The sequence below is a fragment of the Macrotis lagotis genome, chromosome 1 (assembly GCF_037893015.1).
Source record: "Macrotis lagotis isolate mMagLag1 chromosome 1, bilby.v1.9.chrom.fasta, whole genome shotgun sequence".
Classification (NCBI taxonomy): Eukaryota; Metazoa; Chordata; class Mammalia; order Peramelemorphia; family Peramelidae; genus Macrotis; species Macrotis lagotis.
The window spans coordinates 765880201-765904744 of record NC_133658.1 but is presented as its reverse complement, the minus strand read 5'-3'; the positions used below and the strand labels follow the sequence as shown (position 1 = coordinate 765904744).

Genomic DNA, 24544 nt, shown 5'->3' with positions numbered 1-24544 from the left:
GTAATTTCCTCCCATATAAACTACAGTTCCAATAATCAAAGCAGATCAAACCTAGAAATCAGAAACTGAGCCTCTTCATTTTAAATTCCCTGGAATCTCAATGCCCTCATCTCCCCCTGGGCCATTTTCTCCCCAAGCACCAGGAAAATGTTACCACCCCTTTAATTTCACTGAGAACCACAATCAAATCAAAACTACCAATGCCTCAGGTAAGATATGTTAATGAATTTCCCTATGCATCCACCATCCCTGTGACTTCTCAGCTCCTACAGAACTGATGAAGTTATCCATTCTCCATGTGATTTGAACCTAAGCTCATCCCTTATCCATTTGAGAAAGAAGTGCTATTTTCCAACCCTTTGTTTCAAAAAATAGCCATGGTATTTAAAATTTTTTTTATTTATTTAAGGGAATGGGGTTAAATGACTTGCCCAAGGTCACACAGTTAGGCAATTATTAAGCATCTGAGGCCAAATTTGAACTCAGGCACTCCTGACTCCAAGGCTAGTTCTCTATCCACTGCACCACCTAGCTGCCCCAAGCCTTGGTATCTCTTGCCTTCTCAATGGATGGGGGAGAGAATTTGGAATTGAAAATAAAACTTAAAAAAAAAAAGAGCCACAGACATGAGAAATCTATAACAAAGCTTCAGGATTCTCCATATAAGCACTTGTCTTGGTGGTTTGTATATTTTTAGTGGGGAAACTTTGAAACCCTGTTGCAGTGATGCAAAAAAGAAATTTATAAGCCAAACCACAACACACACACACACACACACACACACACACAAACAAAACCTATTGTCTACCCTGCACTTGTAGGGATAGGAGTCAGTGTAGGACCAAAAGAGCTTCTCATTCCATTATGCTGATTCTTTAAGCATGGAAACTCACTGTCTACTTTGAGTCACTGGAATTTTGCACTTGGATAAAAGCTACGGATGTGTATAAACAGAAGCCCTGCAGCCTGCCGGCTCTTCTGGTTGTCATGAAGGTTTCAGGTTTCTCCATGCTGCCTGTCAAGGATGATCAAGGGGCCATAAGCAGTGACAGGCTTCAGCAGAGATATGTATTTTGCTATGGCATTTGGTGGGACTCGAGCCCATTTTTTTCTAGTTGATGGAAAAAGAGAGCTAAAATAGATACCAAGGATGGGTTGGGAGGGAAAATGAGATGACAAGGGTTCACAGAAGCATTGCAGAAATGGTGTGGAACAGTGGGAAAAGTTCTGGCCCTGGAGCAAAGGGACCTGGATTTAAAACACACATTGAACACTAATTAGGTCACTAAACAACCTGAGCCTCAATTTCTTCATTTGGAAAAAAGACATATGAAGAAAGATGCTACCTGCATCCAGATGAAGAATTGATAAATAGAAGTATGTATAAAATAATTTTACCTATATATCCCTATTTGTGTCTTATGGTAGGGGAGAGAAGAGAAAAAGAAATTTGCATGATATATTTAAAAAAACAAGTTTTACATAATGGATTTGCATTTTCATGTGTAAAAAAAGTGAGATGGTTGAACTAGATGTCCAGCTCCAAATCCATGATTCTGCAGGTGAATTATATACTTCATAAATAGAGAAGCAATATGTTATAGCAGATAAAGAGCAGCTAAGTGGCTGAATGGATAGAGTGCTGGACCTGGAGTCAGGAAGACCAGAGTTCAAATGTGATCTCATACATATCCTAACTGTGTGACTCTGGGAAAGTCATCAAGTGACCTCAGTTAGGACAATAACAGCTCTATCCCACAGGACTTCTGTTGTTTAGTCATTTTCAGTCATGTCCAACTCATCTGAAGTTTTCTTGGCAAAGATACTAAAGAGACTTGCCATTTTTTTCTCCAACTCATTTTACAGATAAGGAAACTGAGGCAGAGACTGGGACACACTGCTAGTAAGTGTCAGGCTGGATTTCAACTCAGGAAGAGGAGGCTCCCTGACTCTAGGCCTGGTACTCTACTCATTGAACAACCTAGCTTGCCCTAGAATCAAATGAGATATTTGTTAAGTTCTTAGTATACTTCCTTGCCATTATTATTATTATTATTATTATTATTATTATCTCTGTAGTTAGGAAGACACAGTCTCAAATTTCATCTCTGACTCATTCTCCTGTGTGATCTTTGACAAATCACTCAACCTCTCACTGCCCTAGCCAACCAACCCTGTATGACTATAAGTAGTTAGGTGACATCATTCATTGAGCACTGAACTTGGAGTCAGGAATCCCGAGTTCAAATCCTGACTCAGATATTTATTAATTCTGTAACCCAAGGCAAGTCACTTAACCTATCTCTGCCTCAATTCCTTAATTTGTAAAGCAAAGGAAATAAATATGACTGCCTCTTAAGATCCATTCCAATGTTAAATCAAAATGATCTACAAGTTGTGGATCAACTGCTGATCTGCAGTACTATAGGTGATTTCCTCATCTATTAATCTATATATCTATGAAACCATAAGCCCAGATCAAGAAGAAAAGATCACTGCCCTTCAAAAGTTGGTGAGTGGAATAGCCCTGATGCTTGTTGAGTCAGTGGAGAGATGAAGTTATTGATTGGTTCTCAACATCAATGAAATCAAGGCCTGAACTTTACCCCCCAAATTGTAAAATGCCCTTTATATTCATTACAATCTTTCATTGTTCTGTGAGGTGGAACCAGTGAATTCCATTATTACTGGAGAGAAACTGGAAGTGCTGGTCACTGAGCAAATTAGTGGTAGAATGTTAGAACATCCAGCCCTCAAATTTCTTCATGACCTTTGGCTCTGAACCTGAGCCTATAAGGTCAAGGTGAAAGGACACCCTGGGAGAAAATGGAATAGCAGCTCATATTTATTTAGAGGATTGAGAATGAATTTCCAACACACAATTGCTAAAATAATATTTCCTCTAGTTAAAGAGCAACTTTGTCCCTTCACCTCAGGATAGTAGATAGTAGTAGATAGTAGTCGAAAGATGATCTTTGTTCACTTCTATCACATAGTGTAGATAGATGATCCAAATCAGGCTGAAATATAAATCTTGAGATCACTGAATCTTGGAGACAGAAAGGAGCTCAATGGGTAACTAGTACAACTCATTCCAGAAAAACAATCTCCCATTAACCATTCCTGAAGAGTAGGAAAGCCTGACCTACCTTCATTTACAATGCAACAATCCAACAATCACAATATAGAAATGAATGTCTTAGGGTTTAGAGAGAAAAAAAAATCACACTTTTACCAGAAGCCAACATTCTACCCAAAATATTTACTTGGTATGCCTGTCTCAAAGAATTCAGATGTATAGTTACTATTTAAAATGAGAAGAATTGGGGGGCTAGATGGCGCAGTGGATAAAGCACCGGCCTTGGAGTCAGGAGTACCTGGGTTCAAACCCGGTCTCAGACACTAATAATTACCTAGCTGTGTGGCCTTGGGCAAGCCACTTAACCCCATTTGCCTTGCAAAAAAATTAAAAAAAAAATAAAATGAGAGGAATTGAAATTGTTCCTTATCTGAGGATTATTATTGAGAATTGAACCACATCTCTTTTTCATACACTAGCTGTTTACATTTTATTTCTCTCTAAATAGAATGCAACTATTTGAAGGTAGGAACTGGGTTTTGACCCTTTTTTTGCACCTTCAGATCTTACTTAGAAGTGGGCACATACTAAGAGCTTTCAAAAAAGCATATTGACTAAATATGACCTAGGGAATTTCCTAATCAGGTTAGGAATCGATGCAATGAAGAAAACAGAAAATTTAAGTGAATTTCAGTAAGAAAAAATTTCAATTTATACTTCATAAAATGTCAGACATGAAAAAGCATCTGATTGGGAGATAAAGATGTTGTTTCAAAGCTTGGAACAACATCTGTTCTTTCCTTTGCAATGAAGATAGATGGAAGCTAATACAACTTGATGTAATGAAATCCAATGAGCCATCAGCACAATCTTCCTTGATCTCCCTACACTATAGCTGAGTCAGTGGCATTAGTGTTGATGTCTTTGTCATTTCTGATATACTTCCCATCTGTCCCTGCCAGGAATAAGAAACTCAGAAGAGCTTTTTATTATATTATTTTAGAATTATTCAAGTCCCTTGAGGACTCAAGGGGTACCATAAGGCCCTTTCATCTGAGGGGGTGAGAAGGGAGTAAAGTATGACAATGAAACATAACAATATTTTTTCAAAATCCTGAATTTGAACCAAACCCTAAATAAATCTGGCTCAGATAATTTTTTTCCTCTTAAGTTTTGAAACCCATGTGGATTTTAAGAGAAATCAAGTCCACATGTTTCTGACTCATTTACCCATAACTCACCAAAATGTTGTTTTGTAAGATGCACTGTACATCCAAGAAGCCCTTGGGGTGTTTTTTGTTTGTTTTCTTTCTTTATCTTTTGCCTAAACCTTTTTTTTCCTTAGAAAGAGAAATGTTACCCTTTGCTCAGCAGAAACTAACTTGAATAGGTCTCAGTTGGTTTTTAAGCTCCAAACCTAGAGTGTCAAAGGAATTTTAAGGGTGGCAACTTTGGACCTCATATCTCTGCTTAACTGACAAGAAGGAATGCAAACATGCCAGGACTACTGAGGTCTTTACTAAATCCTAGCAGTTCATTGGGAAGTCAATCAAAACCCCAATAAGGTAAAATTTTACTCTTCTCCATTTATAGTAGTTGATCTGCATATAATAATTTAGTTTTCAAAATCCTGGCCTCCAAAGATCATAAATAGTTTGTTGGAGGACTTTGTCCCGGAATTTGTTTTTCAGAAAAATAATCAGCTAGATTTCAATTCCTTGGAAAACATGATTAAGCCTCCCTTTTCTCAGACATGTTTAAATTTTAGAAATGACAATATATTAAGAGATCATAAGAAACAATAATATATAAGAAAGATGGTGAGGTATGCTGGGACAGATAATCAGTTTGGGGTTCAGAAAGATCTGGGTTCAAGTAAGTAGACAGATAGATAGATAGATAGATAGATAATAGATCAAAAGATAGAGAGAGATAGATGGATAGATACAAATACATATAATTATATATATATATATATATATATATATATATATGCGTGTGTGTATATCTTTTGAGATATATATGTGTAGCTCTAAAACAACAACTTATGGATTAAAAGCTAAGTTACTTTACTAGAGGGAATTTTCCTGACCAGAGTCTCTCTATACCAATAAAGTCAAAGTTCCAGACCAAAAACAACAACAACAAAATGACAAAGAAATGTTTCAAATTTGGTAGAGTTCTGAGGTATATTAATCAAGCAATCAATGAAATATTAATATAAAAGATCAAAGAAATAATTTTCCCAGGGGGTGGGTAGAGTCTTTATATGTAAGGGATAAACTGATGTCCACTTTGCCTCCTTTACCCTTTAAGCTAAGAGATCACTTTTATAAAAAGGGAAAAACTTTTCTCAGCCTTCTCCAAAAGGATCTTTGCAACTCTATAGAAGAACAAAGTGTGTGTTGAAGGAAGGAGAAAATATAAGGAACAAAATATTTACATTCATAAAACTCTAAATAGTGAATTGAATAATATTTCTTAGAAAATGTGAAAATATTATATTAAACATAGCAACTCTGAGAGGAAATACAACTGAAATGAAATCATTTAATACTTTTCCAACTGAAAGGAAATGATCTATCTGAATGACCATGTCCTTCTTCAGGATTTAGACTGAAGACCTGACTCACCGACATTCGGTTTTTTTAAAAGGAAAATAACTGAAGCCTCTCTGTAGTTGTACCTCCTTGTCCTCAAACAGAAAAGTCAAGAGGACTTTAGCCTTTAGTTATAATTTAGAATTTCTCATGGTCTTCTACTTGACCAGTCTTGAAGGAAGTGCTTGGAAAGTACTTATATATTTAGACCTAGGGATAAGGTAGAAATGATACTTTTTCATTTTCCAACCAGATTTTACTTCCCCACCATCTAAAATAATTGCCAGTGACTGTAACATTTGATCATATTCAATGAAGAAGTAATAGTCCCTAAATATTCTGTCCTGGACAGATGATGTGCTCAATATTTTAGAAATGATATTGATAATCAAGATGGCTTCTAGAAAAGGATGGTAAAGGTTCATTGTAATGATTGATTGGAGGAAATGTTTAGCCTAAAGAAATGATGATAAACTACTACATGCATTTGGGCTGCTTGGCCCCAGAGGGTAAAACTATGGTGGTATAATAACATAACAGTAGAAGCATGTAACTTTTTCATGTGATAAAGAGTGTTAGTTATAGAGAGAAATGCTTAACGTTAGAATTATAACAAAGTGGAAGAGTAGAAGTAGAAGCAATGGGTCTGGAAGAAAATCCCAATGATGGCTTGTATATTTTGTAGAGGGGACTTTTTTCCGGAACAGGTTGAAGGAGATGTGTTCCAAGGTCTTTTCTATCTCTGAGAATCTGTGATTCTATCATACATGATACCCCAAGGAGCAGTTACTTTACTTTGCTTTCTTCTAATCCAAATGCCAAGCCTCCAAAGACATCTGAAAAGTGTGAACTCTTATATGGCCAATGAATATACTTGTGATTTACTCCCACAAAACATAACTTCTATAAATAAGAAAGGACATTAATGGTATAAAAACAAAACAAAACGAAAGATTAAACATGGCTGAAGATGAACTGGATCTGAATACCTGTTCTGTGAAATGGAAATAATACTTATTCTACTACCTCAAACACTTCCTGTAAATAAAGTTTTGTTAAGTGCCATAAATGTTTTACCATTACTTTTTTTGGAGCTTCGTTATTATTGAATTGTTTATCTGTGTAAATTATTAAGTCATTCTCTGGACCTCTATTTCCTCATCTGAAGTTTGCAAATTCTGGATCACCAAATAGTAAGTAGGACCTTCTTAATCACTTCTCAATTATGACAAAAGAGTTCTTTGAAGGGCTCCTGGCTAGCCTGTCCCTGCTCTCTCCCTAACCTTCTATGCTTCCATTGAGTGCATGGGCATATGCACTTCTGTATTTTCATAAATGCTACTCACTGACCTCTCCTCAGCATCTTTGTAACTGCTAAGTGGCATAATGGATAGAGTACTGGACCTGGTAAGACTTGAGTTCAAATCTAACTTCATATATTTACTAGCAAGTCACTTAACCTCAGGTTGCCTAAGTTTCCTCAGCTGTAAAATGGGGATAATGAGAGACTTACCTCTCAGGATTGTTCCTTCATTACCCCTTTTGCAGTTTTCTTAGATTATTGATGTGGTTTGCCATTTTTTTCTCCAGATGAGGTAACTGAGGAAAACAGGGATAAGTGACTTGCCTAGGGTCACACAGCTAGTAAGCATCTGAGACTAGATTTTTAATCCAGGAAGATGAAGACTTCTGGATTCCAGACCCAGCACTCTATCCATTGTGCCATCTAGTTGCCCTAAAGATTTTGTTATTCCCTCATTTAAAGATGAGCAATTCAAGAGTGACTTGCCCTTGAACCCACAGCCAACAAATGTCAATCTCAGATTCTAAGTCCATCATTCACCCCACCACACAACACTGTCCTCTAACAACACTGCTACTTGATGTCAGTGTTAAACCTCATAAAATACTTCCACAGCTTCTATTGCATTTTCTCTCTGCAGTCAGAAGGAAAAGTATAATTGCTTGCATTGTACAGATAAGAAAACAGAAGAATAATGATTTAGGTCAGCCATGCACAGCTGGTTTAATAGAAATTCTAGAAGCTCTGTTCCTCCTTTCTTTCCCCATTCTGTTAAGGATCCAAAGAAATGTGTGAGCTTATGACTGCATACATATGTTCTTATCTGTTGATCCAGAGAGTATAGAAAGGACTGGGTAAAATGAGGGGTAATAAGGAATTATCTGGCCAAAAGACTGGTAAATATATTTGTTTTATTTTGATTTAGATTTAAGAAGCATGTTTTAGAGGGGGGCGGAGCCAAGATGGTGACATGAAAGGATCCAGTCTTAGGAGCTCTCTGATAAAACTCATAAGCTAAGGACTCTAATTAAACTTTCGAGAGACAGAACCCACAAAGGGACCCAGTGAGGCAGTTCTCCTACTCAAGGTAACCTGGAAAAGAGCAGAAAGGTTCTGCTCCCCGGGGTTGGAGGAGCGGCCCACCAGAGGGGTGGCCCGCCAGAGCGAAAGAACTTCAGCCTCCCGGAGGCAGCCCCAGGGCACTGGTAGCCATGGCTCACAGCAGCGGGGGGAGTCTCCTGAGCTGCACCCCAGGGAGCATGGGCACAAAGTGGGGGAACAGCGGGGGACCTCTTCCAGAGCGAGCATGTGGAGCCCAGCCCTCAGGGCACACAGCAAGCAGCTTAGTCTTTTGGCAGCCCAGACCCGGAAACAGAAGCAGGCAGAGCCAGTAAGCAGGAGCCCCCAGAGCATGAGCCCATTGAGCTGAGGGAGGGGAGTGAAGAGAGACTGCAGAGCTCTGTCCTCTGCCCCTGGAACAGGACTCTGGGGCTGTGACCACATTCAGATCCTGTCACAGTCTAGGCCCCCCAATAGAACAGCAGGGCCCCCTCCACCTTGGCTCCCGTGGCAGAGGGTGGTGTTTATGGTCATTCACAGACCAGGAGGGAGGACAGAGCCTCACACACTGAGACCCTTGGGGGAGTGTCCCAAAAGCTCAGGAAGCACCCCAAAACCAGGCCCAGGCTGGGAAAATGAGCAAGCAGAGAAATAAGAGGAAGACTATTGAGAAATATTTTGCAAATGAGCCCAAGAAGGATCAAAATACTCAGTCTGAAGATGAGGAAGCACAAGCTCCTGCATCTAAAGACTCCAAGAAAAACAGAAATTGGGCTCAGGCTATGATAGAGCTCAAAAAAGACTTTGAAAATCAAATGAGGGAGTTGGAAGAAAAACTGGGAAAAGAAAGGAGAGAGATGCAGGGAAAACATGAAAATGAAGTCAAGTCAGCAGCTTAGTCAAGGAAATCCAAAAAAATGCTGAAGAAAATAGCATGCTAAAAAACAGCTTAGGTCAAATGGATAAAACAGTTCAGAAAGTTATTGAGGAGAAGAATGCTTTAAAAAGCAAAATTGGCCAGATGGAAAAAGAGATAAGAAAACTCTCTGAGGAGAACAAATCCTTCAGACAAAGAATAGAATTCAGGGAGATTGATGAATTTACCAGAAATCAGGAATCAATACTTCAAAACCAAAAAAATGAAAAATTAGAAGAAAATGTGAAATATCTCATTGAAAAAACAACTGATATGGAAAACAGACTTAGGAAAGATAATTTAAAAATTATTGGAATACCTGAAAGTCATGATCAGGAAAAGAGCCTTGACATCATTTTCAAAGAATTACTACAGGAAAATTGCCCTGATATTCTAGAAGCAGAGGGCAAAATAGAAATAGAGAGAATCCACCGATCCCCCAGAGAAAGAGATCCCCAAAAACCAACCCCCAGGAATATTATAGCCAAGTTCCAGAACTCCCAAGTCAAAGAGAAAATATTACAAGCAGCCAGAAGGACACAGTTCAGATATCATGGAGCTGCAGTCAGGATCACAGACTTAGCAGTAACTATATTGGAAGCTCGTAGGGCTTGGAATACAATATACCGGAAGGCAAAAGAGCTTAGAATGCAGCTAAGAATGAACTACCCAGCAAGGCTGAATGTCTTCATCCAGGGAAAAAGATGAACTTTCAATGAACCAGGGGGATTTCAAAGGTTCCTTTTGGAATGGCCAGAGCTGAACAGAAGGTTTGATCTTCAGATACAGGACTCAGGTGAAGCATGGAGATCGGAGGAGACGGGGCAAATATGAGGGACTTAATGAGGATGAACTGCATGTATAGAAAAATGACACTGATAATACTCATATGAACCTCCTCAGTTAATAGAGCAGGTAGAGGGAGCTTTTATAGTTGAAGCACAGGAGAAAGCTGAATTTGAAGACAAAATATGGTGTAAAAATGGAGTCAATAGGAAAAAAAGAGAAATGGAATGGGAGAAATAAAAAGGAGAGGGGGAATAGTCCAAGATATTTCACATAATAAGATTTTTTTTATTACAATGAGCTATTGCAATGATATGGAAGGGGGGAGGCAAGGGGGAATGAGGGAACCTTTGCTCTCATCAGAGATGGCTAGGAGAGGAAACAGCAAATATTCTCAATGGGGTATAGACAACTGGAGTAAGAAGGAGGGGGGAGCAGGGGGAAGGGGTGGGGATGTGAATAAAGGAGGAGAGGATGGACCATGGGGGGAGAGTGGTCAGATATAACACATTTTCTTTTTTACTTCTTGCAAGGGGCTGGGATTGGAAGGCCTGTCCAGGACCATAGGGCCAGGTGGATTCCGGGCCTAAGGGGTGGTATAGGGGCTCAGGGCTTCTTGGCCCCAGGACCAGGGATCTGTCTGCTGCACCACTCAGCGACCCTACAGCAGAGTCAGAGTGAAAGGAGAGAGAAAATATAGTATGTGGCAGTGGAGAAATAAAAAAGGAGGGAGTTGCGATCAGCAATGGCAACATTGGAAAAATAGGGAAGTAACTTCTGTGATGGATTATCATAAAGAATGTGAGCCACTCACAACAGAGTTGATGGTGTTGGAACAAAGACCAAAGCACACTTTTTGTTATTATTATTTGGGGGAGGGTGCAGGGCAAGTGGGGCTGGGTGGCCTGCCTGGGGCCACATAGCAAGGGTGATCTTTGGGTGTCTGGGGCTGGATTCGGACCCAGGTGCTCCTGGCTCAAGGGCCAATGCTCTGTCTGCCACCCAGCCACCCCTACTATTATTACTATTTTATTTTATTTTGGGTCTTTTTTTTCCTTCTTTTTGGTTTTTGCAGGGCAGTGGGGATCAGGTGGCTTGCATGTCACATGGCTGGGTGATTATTGGATTTATGAGGCTGGATATGGACTCGGGTGCTCGTGGCTCCAAGGCTGGTGCTTCGTCCATTGTGCCACCTGGCCATAACTACAATTATTACTATTATTTTTTTTAATTTTAGTTTTTATTCTCTCCCCTTTACTTTTTCGCCCGAGCAAGTCTATCTATATTCATGGGGGAGGGGTATTTTGTTTACTTGTAAACAAGTATATTTTATTAATGTAAAAAAAACATTTGTACAAAATGAGAATAAAAAAATTAATTAAAATGAACAGAAAAAAAGAACCATGTTTTATTTTTTAAAGGCTATCTATGTCAATTTCATCCATGACATCTCTAAACTAATCTCAAAATTCAGATACCATGAGTTTTATAATCTGATTTTCCTTTCATTTCATCAGATGACTATTAGATGTTAAATTCTTGACAAAGCCAAAAGAGCCCATCTATCAATTAGTTAGCAATCAACAAGCATTAATTTAATATCAACTATAAGCCACACAATGTCATGGGAGCTTAAGAGCTAAGGATATGAATACAAAGAATGAAACAATCCCTGTTCTCAAGGAATTTACGTCAAGAATGTATATACAGAATAAATATAAAGGAAATATAAGATAGTAAACACAGGCAGTTTGGGGAAAATTGAGATCTTTCTACTTTATGCCAGGAAGTGTCAATGAAATGGCTATACTTCTAGGGAGTATGGCACAAATACTTCAGAGAATGGGAAGGGGTCTTAAGTTTTCCTGGGAGTAAAAGTCTCTTTTTATCTATTAATTCTAATATTGAAGAAAGTGATGTAAGTGATTGGGAAGCCCTCTGGAAAATTTAAAAGCCAAGTAAGAAAATTAGCCTTCTATCTGTTAACCTACTTGCTTCAAGCACAGTGACTGGATTCAATTTTTTGCCTATTGCATACATCACAGATGAAAAACATTTCAAATACAGCTGAAATAGATTTGTTGGCCCTCTTATCTTAAGGGAGTGATTCTGCCTTTGAGATAAAGCAGAGTCACATTTTCATTGCTACAATTTCTCTTTCAGCTAGTAGGGGCCCCCTTTCCCATATCATGCCTTCAAGCCAGAAGGTTTAAGAGGTGTCCAGAAAGTTTCCATGCTTACAGATGCTCAATTATAGTGAGCTAGTTCTAGGAAGTTCTTGCCAGAGGCCCTGGATTCTAATGGACTTTTTCCATTCTGACCTGAAAGGGGTGATTTTCAAACTCCGTGTCCCCAGGTAACAGGTCAAAGTATGAGCCCAATCTATCCTCCTGACACTATTGCAATTTTTCTATTATTACACTATTATTTACAAGTAACATGTTGCAATTCTATGCATAGCCCTCACTTAAAGAAAGGGCTCAAATTATATAATAAATGAGGATTTAATTTAATGGGTCTATAAGTATACATAGCCAGGCTGATGTTAGGGAACAATAAACAACTGATGGTGCTAATGTCAAATTGTGCCCAAATTGTGGATTATATGAATGTTTACATAAAAAGACTTACTGGATTTATTTATACAAAAACTCTTTAAAGCACAGATGTAGAGTGACATTTTTAACATAATAAAACCCAATGAAATGCCAAAACACTAGAAACTTTCCCAATCAATATAGGAATAAGGTAAGGAAGCCTCCTTTCTCTATTGTTGTTTAACATAGTTCTAGAAAAGCTAGAGTTAGCAATAAGTCAAGGAAAACAAATTAGGAGCATAAAAATAGGCAACGAAGAGATAAAACTATCCCTCTTGCTGATTCATAGTAACATATTCCAACTACCTCAGAGAACCAGCAAAGGAACTAAATGAGACACTGAAATAAAAGAAGGGAAGTTCCAACCAAAATAAATGCAAAATGCTGAAAAAATCTTTCAGTCAGTCTTCCAGGGCACATTTATGATCTTATAGATAAAATACAGTACTCTTCAAAGAAATCAAGAATGGCTTAATAATTGAAGATATAATCAGTGTCATGATTGGGCCATGCCAATAAAATGAAAATTATATTACTTAAATAAATTAACAAATTTAATGTTATACCAATTAGTGATCAAAAGATTATCTTAAAGAGCTATACAAAATAACATAATAAATTTGAAGAAAGGACTAGGACTTCATAGGGGAAAATGGAAAAAATAGAAATAGAAGAATAGCACTGTTAGACCTTAAATAATATTATAAGCAATAATTAATAAGATTATTTGGTACCAGCAAAAAGCATAAGATCTTTATTAGCAATATCATATCTTTTTTTTAAGGTTGGTGGGGTATTTTTTGCAAGGCAATGGGGTTAAATGACTTGCCCAAGGTCACATAGCTAGATAATTGGTAAGTGCTTGAGGTCAAATTTGAACTCAGGTCCTCCTGACTCCAGGGACAGTGCTCTATTCACTGCGCCATCTAGCTGTCCTGATATCATATTTTAAACTATATTAGAGAGCACTAATCATCTAAATGATTTAGGACTTATTAAAATAAAGATGTTTATCAGTGGAACAGATTAGATATTCAGCTTAGAAAATCTAATGAACATAGTACTTGAGTGATCAATAAATCCAAAGACTCCAGCTAATGGGATAAAAACTCACTAGTTGGGCAGCTAGGTGGCTCAGTGGATAAAGCACCGGCCTTGGAGTCAGGAGTACCTGGGTTCAAATCCGGTCTCAGACACTTAATAATTACCTAGCTGTGTGGCCTTGGGCAAGCCACTTACCTCCATTTGCCTTGCAAAAACCTAAAAAAAAAAAAAGAAGGCAGTCTGGGAAGAAGTCAGTTTTTAGATCAATACTTCTCTCTATGATAATTACCAAATGAATATATGGTGTATATATATAAAAGTTTGCTTCACAAACAAATTAAAGAAATAAGAAATTACTTCTTAAATCTGAATATTAGGAAAGAGTTCATAACTAATACCTGAATTGAGAAGATCATAGGAGATAAAATGGATAATTTTGATTATGTAAGTTAATATTTTTGCACCAACAAAACCAATATAATTAAAATTTAGAGGGAAATCAATTAAGTGGGGAAAAAATCTGTGAAATGTTTCTTATGTAAAGATTCAATTTTCAAAATGTATTTTCAAAAGTACTCAGATTTATAAGAATATAGGGCATCTATGTTGTGTAGAGAATAGAACACCAACTAGGAAGACCTGAGTTCAAATCCAGTCTCAAACATTTGACACTTACTACCTATGTGACACCAGGCAAGTCACTTAACCCCAACTATCTCAAACACATACAAAACAAGGTCTATAAGACTATGAACCACTCCCTCAACTGATAAACAGACACTTTTCAAAAAAAAAAGAAATTCAAGCTATACAGGCATATGAAAAATGTTCCAAATTACTTATAAACAGAAATGCAAAGTAGAACAAATCTAAGATTCTATTTTACATTTATCAGATTAATATTCCATTCCACCTCTTACTCTGCCTTTTAATTCCAAATCTTATTCTCCATTTAAACCATGACCAGTCATTAGCCCTCAGTTTTCCCAGGTTGCACTTTCCTCTTTTCCTCTCCTGAGTGAAGAAGGTCAAAGTTAATATTTTAATATCGATTTTTATAAAACAAAAACTAGAAAACAAAGTAGATGTTCATATACTAGGGGAAATGTCTAAACAAATAGTGGCAAGTATAATGAAATATTGTTGCATTGTAAGAAAAGAAGAATATGACAATTACAATGAAATATTGTAATTGAACTGATAAAAGTAATAAGAACCAAAAAAACAGCATAATGCAAATGGGAAGAGCAAAACTATTCTGTGCATTATTTTGGGGAGGGGGAAGTGAGACAATTGGGATTAAGTGACTTTTCCAAGTTCACATAGCTAGTAAGTGTCAAGTGTCTGAGGTCAAATTTGAACTCAGGTCCTCCTAATTCCAGGGCCAGTGCCCTATTCACTGTACTCCCTAGTTGCACCTCTCTTTTTTGATGAGGCAATTGGGTATTATTATATTGTTCAAGTTTGTCACTGGGAAAGAGATGAGAAAATATATGTCCCTCCCTTCTTTGCAAAGGTAGAAGACTATGAGGGTGGAACACAGCTTATATCAGACTCAGTTGTTGTACTGATTTCTTGCTGAGGAGATAGTTCTCTGGGGAAGATAGGTAGGAAAATACAAATAGAAATAAAGGTGTTAGTTACAAAAACAAGATAAAAACATAAATTTTTAACTTTGTGAAAAATTAATCTGGAAAGGGATATTAGGGCATAAGCACAAATAGTCAAAATTAATGGCAAACAAATGTCTGATGTCAGAAAGTGTAGTAAAGTTTTTTCCCCACTCCCCACCTTTGGAGTCTTATCTAAAGAAAAAGATCATAAATCACAGAGGAGAGGCTAGATCTAAAACTAAATTTATGGAAGTGATATTTCCTTCTGCTCCACATTTGGCAAGTATATATAGTACTTGGTCTATGGTCCAAACAGGTTACATGCTGAATTAAGGGCAAATGCAAATATAAGAAGAGTAAATCTCCAAGTTATCATGATTCACTTTCACTGCCCATGTTTAAAAATTTTCAGAATAAATAAATGTGAATACTTACTCTGAGAAGCATAATGACCTTCTGTTGCTTTATCTTCATGTCCATCATATTCCCTGCTGGCCAGTTGCCTGTTGGCAGTCTCCAGGCGGTCTACCCAAAAACAAGAAATTCTTTAAAAAAAATACATATTAATATAAAATCATCAGTCTACTGAAAATGAGATGGGTGCCAAGAGGAGGGCATGAATCAATGGTCAGGCAGGAGTTAAAAAATGGGGAGTCAGAAGATCAAACAACGGGTGGAAAATGTTATCTTCCTGATCCTTTGGGGGAAGTATGATATTTTTCTTTCCAGCTCATAAAAAGAAGAGACTTGAGGGGTAGATTCAAGTTGATGTCTTCTAGCAAATTAATGTAATTCTACTCCCTGTGATCATGAATTGAAATTTCAGGGAAGTTTCTAAGAAAAACATATTGGGATATTTGTTCCTCTTCTGCATGCTAAGACAGGAAGCCTGCTGAAAAGAGGGTCCTTCCCAGGAGGCTTGGCCCTCTCAATCTGAAATCCAATGCCTTGGAAGGGGGAAAGGCTTTCTGATCTGAATTTCAAACAAGACTGGTCCCAACACCTCCAAATCCCTAGAAGGTATATATGTATGTGTGTGTGTATATATACATATACACATATACATAAACATATATATTTTATATAGATAAACATGTATATATATATATATTTATATATTATACATCACACACACACACACACACACACACACACACACACACACACACCCCATAACAAGATAATTAAGAAAAGGGACATAGACAGAAGGTCAAAACATCTGATCTTAAGTAAGCCATTTGACACAGCTTTAAATTTATTCAACAGCATAGTTTTGGGTCATATATGGACAGAAGGACTGTGATTCATACATAAAAGACTCATGATGAGGAAATCCTGCAATATGATAGCTGTGGATTTTTACTACTATGTAGTATGTGTAATAGGCAATTTTTTTTTAAAAAAAAGGCTTATTGATGATAGGAAGAAAAGGTAGAATTTAGAAGATGATCTCCTTCCTCCCTTTCTAAAACATTCAGAATTCTAGAGTAGGCAGTCTCCCAATTCTGAGGAGTCAGGCAAAAAGCATTTGATCCTACTATTAATACTAATATTAAATACTAAGAAGCAAAACCAAAAAAGCAAAACCCTCAAGGAGATCACAATCTAATGGATAAGACAATAAACAAAAACCTATGTATACACAAACTAATTTAACATAAATAGGAAATAATCAACAGAGGGAAGGGACTAGAATTGAAAGGAGTTGGGAAAAGCTTCCTGTTGAGAGTAGGATTTTAGCTGGGACTTGGAAGAAGCTAGGAAAGAAAAAGGTAGAGATGATGGAGAAAATCCATGGCAGACAGTTAGTTAAATGCAAATGGTCTTTAAACACTTTTGGTTCTTTGTTTTAGGAAGTGGGTAGGTGAAAAGAATTTATTTATTAAATTTTGTTTTTGAATCCTCTAGGGAAGCTATATGTATTTTTCTGTCCTTAACCATATCTTATCAAGTGGCATTATTTTTTATTTTTTTTACAAGGCAATAGGAATAAGTGACTTGCCCAAGACCATACAGCTAAGTAATTATTGTCTAAGGTCACAGTTGAACTCAAGTTCTCCTGAGTCCAGGGCCTGTGCTTTATCCATTGCACCGTCTAGCTGCCCCAGGATTATTTTTTAATAAATGAAAGTATATCTATACACACATAAATATACAAACACTAGTGATTCTAATGCTTAAAATAATATAACATCCCACAAGGTAGACAGAAATGATTCTGTCTTTTAACAATCAAAAAATGTTGTTGAGTTTCACTAGCTTATCTAGCTACAGGAGAAACATGACAAAGAGAACTTGGAATGTTGATAAGTAAGGAATATAGTACCCAGAACTTGGTTAAATACACATAGAAATGAATGTGCCTCGGGGTGGCTAGGTGGCACAGTGGATAAAGCACCGGCCCTGGAATCAGGACTACCTGGGTTCAAATCCAGTCTCAGATGCTTAATAATTACCTAGCTGTGTGACCTTGGGCAAGCCACCTAACCCCATTTGGCTTGCAAAAAGAAAGTATAAAAAATTTTAAAAGAAATGAACGTGCCTCGTAGATCTCTGTTGAAATCATGAAGTCTCCTAATCTCTCCTTCCAGTTTGTTCTTCATGGCTTTGTCCAGAGATTCTCGCTTGGTGGTAGATTTAACTAGACTCTCATAGGCTTCTGAAATCCTCTGAATTTCTATTTCAAACTGAAATATAAGAAAGAGTCGATATTAAAGGTGAATTTTATTATAAGCATCTTTGATATTCAAAGGAACACTTGAAGATGGACTTATGGACTAAATCATGTTCCATATACTAGGTAATTTCTATTTTGGATTTCTATTTTGGAATCAATCTCCTTCCCTTCTCTCTCTTGAAAAGCACTCAAAAATTCTATCAGAATGATGGAATATATATTCAGGGTCATATAGTCCAACGTCAAGACTCCAGAAATGACTCTACCTAAGTTTCTTTGTATTTCCTTCCTTTATGTAAAATCACAGACCCAAAGAAAAACATTAAGAATCTGACTAATCTGACATAGTTCAAATCATGAATCCTCTCTGTGATATTCTTTTTTTTAACTTTTTTAATTTTTTTTCTGTGATATTTTTGACAAGCCTCCTTCCAGTTTCTGTTTGATGTACTCAGGTGATGAAGCACTTACCATTCCATTTCCTTCATGCCCAAGATAGCCAATTTCCTGTTAAGTCTTTCCTGCTGTTTAGCTAACATTTACTTCTGTGTAATGTCTCTCCATTGATCCTAGGTTCTTATCTTATCTAAACAGAAGTTGGATCCCTTTCCCACTGGACAGTCTTTCAAATATTTGAAAACAACTTAACACCCCAGCCACCCAAAGTCTTTTGTCCTCTAAATAAGAATCACAGTTCCTTAAATTGAGCTTCTTATGGTATGATTTCAAGTCCCTCTGCCATACTCATCTTCCTTGGTCTTGCTGTAAGTAGTCAATTTTCATTTGAAAATGTGGTACCTGAATTGGAAATAACATTCTAAATAAGGTCTGAGATAGGAAAGGGCAGCAAGACCATCCCCTCCATCTTCTTAGATACATTGCTACCACTAACACACAGCTTCCTTGCTGCTCTATTGACTCACATTGAGCTTGCAGTCCACTAAAACCCAGTATATCTTATTCACACTAACTGTTGTCTAACCATGTCTTCCCAATTCTTTACTTGTATAGTTAGTTTTGTTAAACTACAATTTATAATTTTATAAGTATTATTTTATGTCCTCTCTTAATCAAGTTACTGATAAAAATGCTGACCAGTTAGGACCAATTAATAACACCTCTCTAGGTATCTATTATAAATCTCCATCCAAATTTCCAAGTCCTTTCACTCACTATTTTCTGGACTTGTTGATTTAACTAGGAGTCCATTCTTAGCTTTTAGTCCACCTCTTTCCATTTTATCTATAATTATGCCATGTGAGATTCTGTCAGAAATCTCAATGAAATCCAGGTTTACTATATATACATAGAATTCCCCTGAAACATTTATTTAATGATCTGATCCTCACATGACTTTGTTGATGAATTTTACCATTTGTTTTCCTAAGAGCTTTTTAACATTTGTGGGTTTCTTAAACATACAACATAAGAACTTCTCACATATATCATTTCACTTTGTTATTTTTCCAAAAATCTCCCTAAAAAAATTTGATATTCAGAGTATATTTGGTCTAAGAGAACCCAAACAACACTGTGAGCTTTACCAGTGATCTCCAAATATTTTTTTTATTGAACATCCATATCAATAAAACATTTTGAGCATGTTTCCCCTAATATAGGGAGGGGAACAGGGACAGAACTTGTGATTTCATCAATAAAGGAACTAACTCCCAGCTGAAGAAATCTTCCAATATGGATCATCACCTTTTTAAAAAAATAGTCTTAAGCGTTTCCTAGAACATTTGAGAACCTAACTGACTTTTATAGAACCACGGAGTTAACAATAGGGTCTGACATAAACTTTTATTGCTATTTTTTTTTTGCAAGGCAAATGGGGTTAAGTGGCTTGCCCAGGGCCACATAGCTAGGTAATTATTAAGTGTCTAGGACCTGATTTGAACCCAGGTACTCCTGACTCCAGGGCCAGTGCTTTATCCACTGCACCATCTAGTCTCCCCTTATTGCTATTTTTGACCCAAAGCTACTGTCACATAATTCTGATCCTTCCAGACAGAGAATTCTCAGAGAAGTCATTCTACATAGTTCAAGATTGGATATAATTCCTTCTTTACCCTTCATTTCAGTCATTCCTATTCAAGTATACTAAGAAACTTCTTTATTATTAGAAATAAGCATTTAGCTGATGAGATATCCTCTAATGATCTTTTTCAGTTCCAATCTTATGATCCTTTAAATCCCTTTATAAGGCAAGTGCTAGGGATAAGAACAACATTTGTGTAATTAGGACAAGAATCTTAGGTCATATTTTACTCTCTATAGTAACTAGGATTCTAAGAATATGATTTAACCAACTAGCGTAAAAGGATCTAAGAATGTGTTATGTTTGTTATAATGAAGTTTTATTAGATTTTTATTGCAGATTTCAGTAAATTTAGCTTATTACAGACTACATTATCTTTTGAGGTTTTTTCCAGTTCTACAATTCTATGATCCTAAAACATATGTAAAAATGGGTGATAATATGATGCATAAATGAGTCTCTTGTTTCTATATAAAGTAGGCAAATCACAGAAGAAATTCTAGTATTGTTTAATCAATCTTATTAGGCAGATTCAATTAAGGAAAGAATTCATGATTTTTTTCACCATGGCGAATTCTTACTGCAGGAACTTTAAGCAAAGGTAGATTAAATGGTTTGCTCTGCTTGTACACATATCTTACTAATTTCAAACCTATCACTCTATCTATTATTCCAGGAAGCAGGAGACATATTTTGATTTTGGTTACTTCAAAGAATTATCATATTACATCATCATTATCATCCTCATCATCATAGCTAATATTTACATAGCACCTACTCTGGGTGAGGCACTATGCTAGGTGCTATGTAAATATTATCTCATTTGATTCTCATAACAAACTTTTGAGACAGATGCTTTTGATTCAACATCCAAATTTCTGGCCTTTCAATTGTTCCATTTGGACTACCTGAGGTCCAAATGCCTCAAAATTACATATTAAGACTATGTCTATGGCAAATTGGTCAAAGCATTTTGAATTTTTCTGTACCAAGGTAACCTTTAAACAGGATCATGCAAACAAAGAATTCCAGGGTCAAAAAGGTCCTTAGTGCTATTCGATTCCATTTTATAGGTAAAGAAATTGAGACATACTCCAAAATTCAAATAAATCTACTATCACTGTCACCATGATGACAACAAAGATGATGATGATGATGATGAGATTGTAAGTGCAGTGAAATAGATGCCTGTTCCTACAAACAAATGAAAATTTTCCAAAGAGAACCCCCAAAACCTAGAATTTGAAAGACTAATCAGGGTCCTTTTCATCATAAACATCTTGGTTTTTTTCCTCAAGGTCTCTCTACAGCATAGTCAGCTATTCTGAGTATATTTCATTTCAGACAGCCCTCTCTATTTTCTATATTGTGGACTGTTTGATATGTAGCTGTAGAGGGTACAGCAAGTCCTGAAACCATTTTCTAGTTTAACCACAAATTGTTATCCTTCCTTTCAATTTTGTTTTTGAAGGTAGCTCTAAGACACATCATCATTTATATGCTAATTTCTTTTTCTTTTTTTTAAAGGTGATCTTTGCTGAGAGCTATAGTCAGGCATGCTTCAATCTGACCACAGGTCTTAATTCTAGTTCTTTCATTCATTCCACCAACAATTGGGTTAGTAAGAAAGAGAACTGAATTTGAAGTCAAAAGACCTAGAGTCTGAACCCAAGGTCTGGAATCATCTATATAACAAGTGACAAGTAATTTCACTGTTCCACATCTAAGTTTCATTATCTGCAAAATGTGGGAACTGAATTAAAATAAAAACTCTGCAAATTCAAGGTAAGATATTAGGTGTGGTTCATGAGATATGCAAACAAGAATAAGACATGGCCCCTACTGCCCTCAAGGAGAGATCAGAAATAAGAAAAACAAAAGGCAATAAAAACAAAAATTAGAATGTCATAAGTTCCAAGAAATATACAAACAGAACACTACTGGTGGTATTGATTTAGGAACATGACAATTAAACTACAAGAATTACTTTATGAAATAATAAAAAATAATCATAGTCACTTGTAGAACCACAGGGTCTAGAATACCAAGAGAAATAATGGGGGAGGGAAGCAGGAGGAAGAATAACAGCATTAGACCTCAAACTATCTTATACAACCAGAATCACCCAAAGTGTTGGAAACTGTTAAAAAAATAGAAATGTAGATCTATGGAACAGAAGAGCTGGGCAAGGCATAGAAGAAATCAAATATAGTAGTCCATTGTTCAATAAACCACAGACTATAAACAGCTGGAAGAATACCCTTTTCAATAAGAATTGCTAGGGACAGTGGAGAGAGCATTTTGACAGAAAGTAGATTGAGACTACAGGTATCTAACCAATAGTTCAATAACCTATTTTAAAAATGATTTGATAACTCTGTTTCAGTGGATTTATTTTCTCTGTAATCTTTTCTATTTTATTTTATGCATTCAAAAACTTTTATTCTGAGAAGGGACTCATTGGCTTAACCAAACTACCTGAGCCCCATGACATAAAAAAATATTAAAAGCCCTTGGCTTAGACTCTTACACATATGCCACAATGTAGCCTCCATATAAAAATTCACAGCATTAAAAAAAATTAAGAGGAGAATAGAAGGAATTATGTTTCATAACTATGGGTATGATGAATAAGCAGAAAAAAATTTAAATAGGGATAGTGATCATCCTAAAAATCAAATGCAATTATAGAAATTTATAAGATTTTTACACAAACAAAACTAATATGGTAAGAACAGAAGAGAAACTGGGGACTGGGGGTGGGGGGGGAGGAGAAATCTTCTCATCAAATTTCTCTGATAGAAGTCAAATAAGAAAGATCCAAAGGGAATTAACCCAAATATATAAGAACAACAGCCATCCTATGATAGTCAACAGAGATCAATGAAAGTTCTTAAAAAAAGAAATGCAAACTGTCAAAAACTATGAGTGCTCTGAATAATGATAAGAAAAAGACAAATTAAAACAATTCTGATATTTTATATCATATACATTAAATTGTTAAAGATAATAAAGCAATGTTCAGTGTTGTAGGAGTTATGGGAAAAGAGGACTATTAATTTACTGTTAGAGCTCTGACCTGGTCCAATTATTCCAGGAAGAAATTTGAAATTATGCAGGAAAAATCACTTTACTATTCATATACTTTAACTGAGCCATCTCACTATTGGGAACATGGTTCATAGAAGTCAATGACAAAAATAAAGATTCTACTTAATATTTATAGTAGCACTTAGAGCAAAAATCAAACCAAAACAAAACAAAACTAGATAAAAAAGTAAATACCTATTTACTAAGGAAATACCAAACAAATTATGGCTTTCAAACATAAAAGAATCACTACACCATGAGAAAACATAACTATGAAGAATTCAATGGAATATGAAAAAGATGAATGATTGAATGAAAAGAGTAGAACCATGATGACAAAATATATATAACTATTATAATGTTATAAAACAATACAAAAATATCACATATCAGATTAATTGCAATGAGTTATCATGACCCCAGAGAAAGGAACTAAAAAATACCTTCTTCTTCACCATGGAGAGATATAGAACTGTAGGTATGAAATGGTACATATAATGACAGACTTCAGTCATTTTAATGGCTGAATTGATTAAATCTTTCTTTGTTCCAAGGAAGATTTAAAATGAAGGTAGAGACACCCTGGAAAATTGTTCTACTTCTAAAAACATTTAGGGAAAAATTGAAAAATTAAGGTAGAATGATTTAAAAATGCTATTGGAACTCAGAGGCAGAGATTACTAATGAGTAGGGTATTCAGTAGAAGATAAAAGGAGGAAGCAGAATATAAGTTCTATCTTGAATGACAAAGACTAACAAAGAGAGAAAAAGTATTTCAAGGGATGAGAAAGACAAAGAAACAGAAGGAAAGAGATAGGTGTTTCTAGGGAATATAAGTAGTCCAGTACAACTAGTGAATATAGAATATGACAGAATAGGCATATGGCTGGGAGGATGGGTGAGGACAAATCAAAAGAGATTTGGATAGTAAAAGACTTTAGATTTTATTCAAATAGGCAATGGGGAATCAATGAAGTTTATAAATCATAGGTGAAGCATAGTAGTGACACCATAAAGACTGTGAGATAGGATGGTCCATCTAGTAACCATGAGAAGAATGGCTTAAATGACAGAGTAATTGAAGACAAAGCCTCAGACTCAAACTTAAGGCAAATTCCTCTACTTGCACCATTTAACCCATTCTCTCCTGGTTACTCTAGGCCCTTGCTCTCATAGGACTTCAGGGTCTCCTTTATTAGAGATATTTCCCTTCTATCTATAAACATTCTTAAGGCTGCCTGGTTCTTTTTTAAAAAATTTTATTTTAAGGCAATGGGGTTAAGCGACTTGCCTGAAGTCACATAAGCAGGCAATTATTAAGTGTTTGAAGTTGGATTTGAACTCAGGTCCGCTTGACTCTAGAGCTAGTGTTCCTATCCACTGCACCACCTAGCTACACCACCCTGGCTGCCTGGTTCTTAAAAAATTTTTTTTAAAGTCTTGCACTTTTGAGTCCCTCCAGCTACTGTCTGTCTCATCTCTCTGCTCTTTTGAAACTCTTTGAGGGAAAAAGATTATTTACACCCTATGCTTTCAATGGTTCACTATTCTATCTCTCTCCTCAAACACCTGGTAAATTAAATCCTTGATCTCTACCACTCTCAAATACATTTTTCTTTAAGGTCATCAATGAATTCTTCCTTCTCCTCCTCCTTCTCCACCTTCTTTTCCCTCAGTCTTGCAAGGGTCATACCTTTATATGTGAGTATTCCATCCAAAGGAATGTCAATTTTGATCAC

The 24544-nt window shown here is 36.3% G+C and overlaps 1 protein-coding gene across 5 annotated transcripts in view; it reads right to left on the bottom strand.

Moving 5' to 3' along the window:
• The window catches only part of AMOTL1 (angiomotin like 1), a 214382-nt gene that overhangs the window by 45380 nt on the left and 144458 nt on the right, over window positions 1–24544 (bottom strand). For all 5 annotated transcript variants that reach the window (XM_074216484.1, XM_074216486.1, XM_074216487.1 and 2 more), the window contains 2 exons: window positions 17540–17684; window positions 15433–15522 (listed from right to left, as the gene is read on the bottom strand). In XM_074216484.1, coding sequence (XP_074072585.1) covers window positions 15433–15522; window positions 17540–17684 — 235 coding nt within the window. The remainder of the gene's footprint in view (window positions 1–15432; window positions 15523–17539; window positions 17685–24544) is intronic.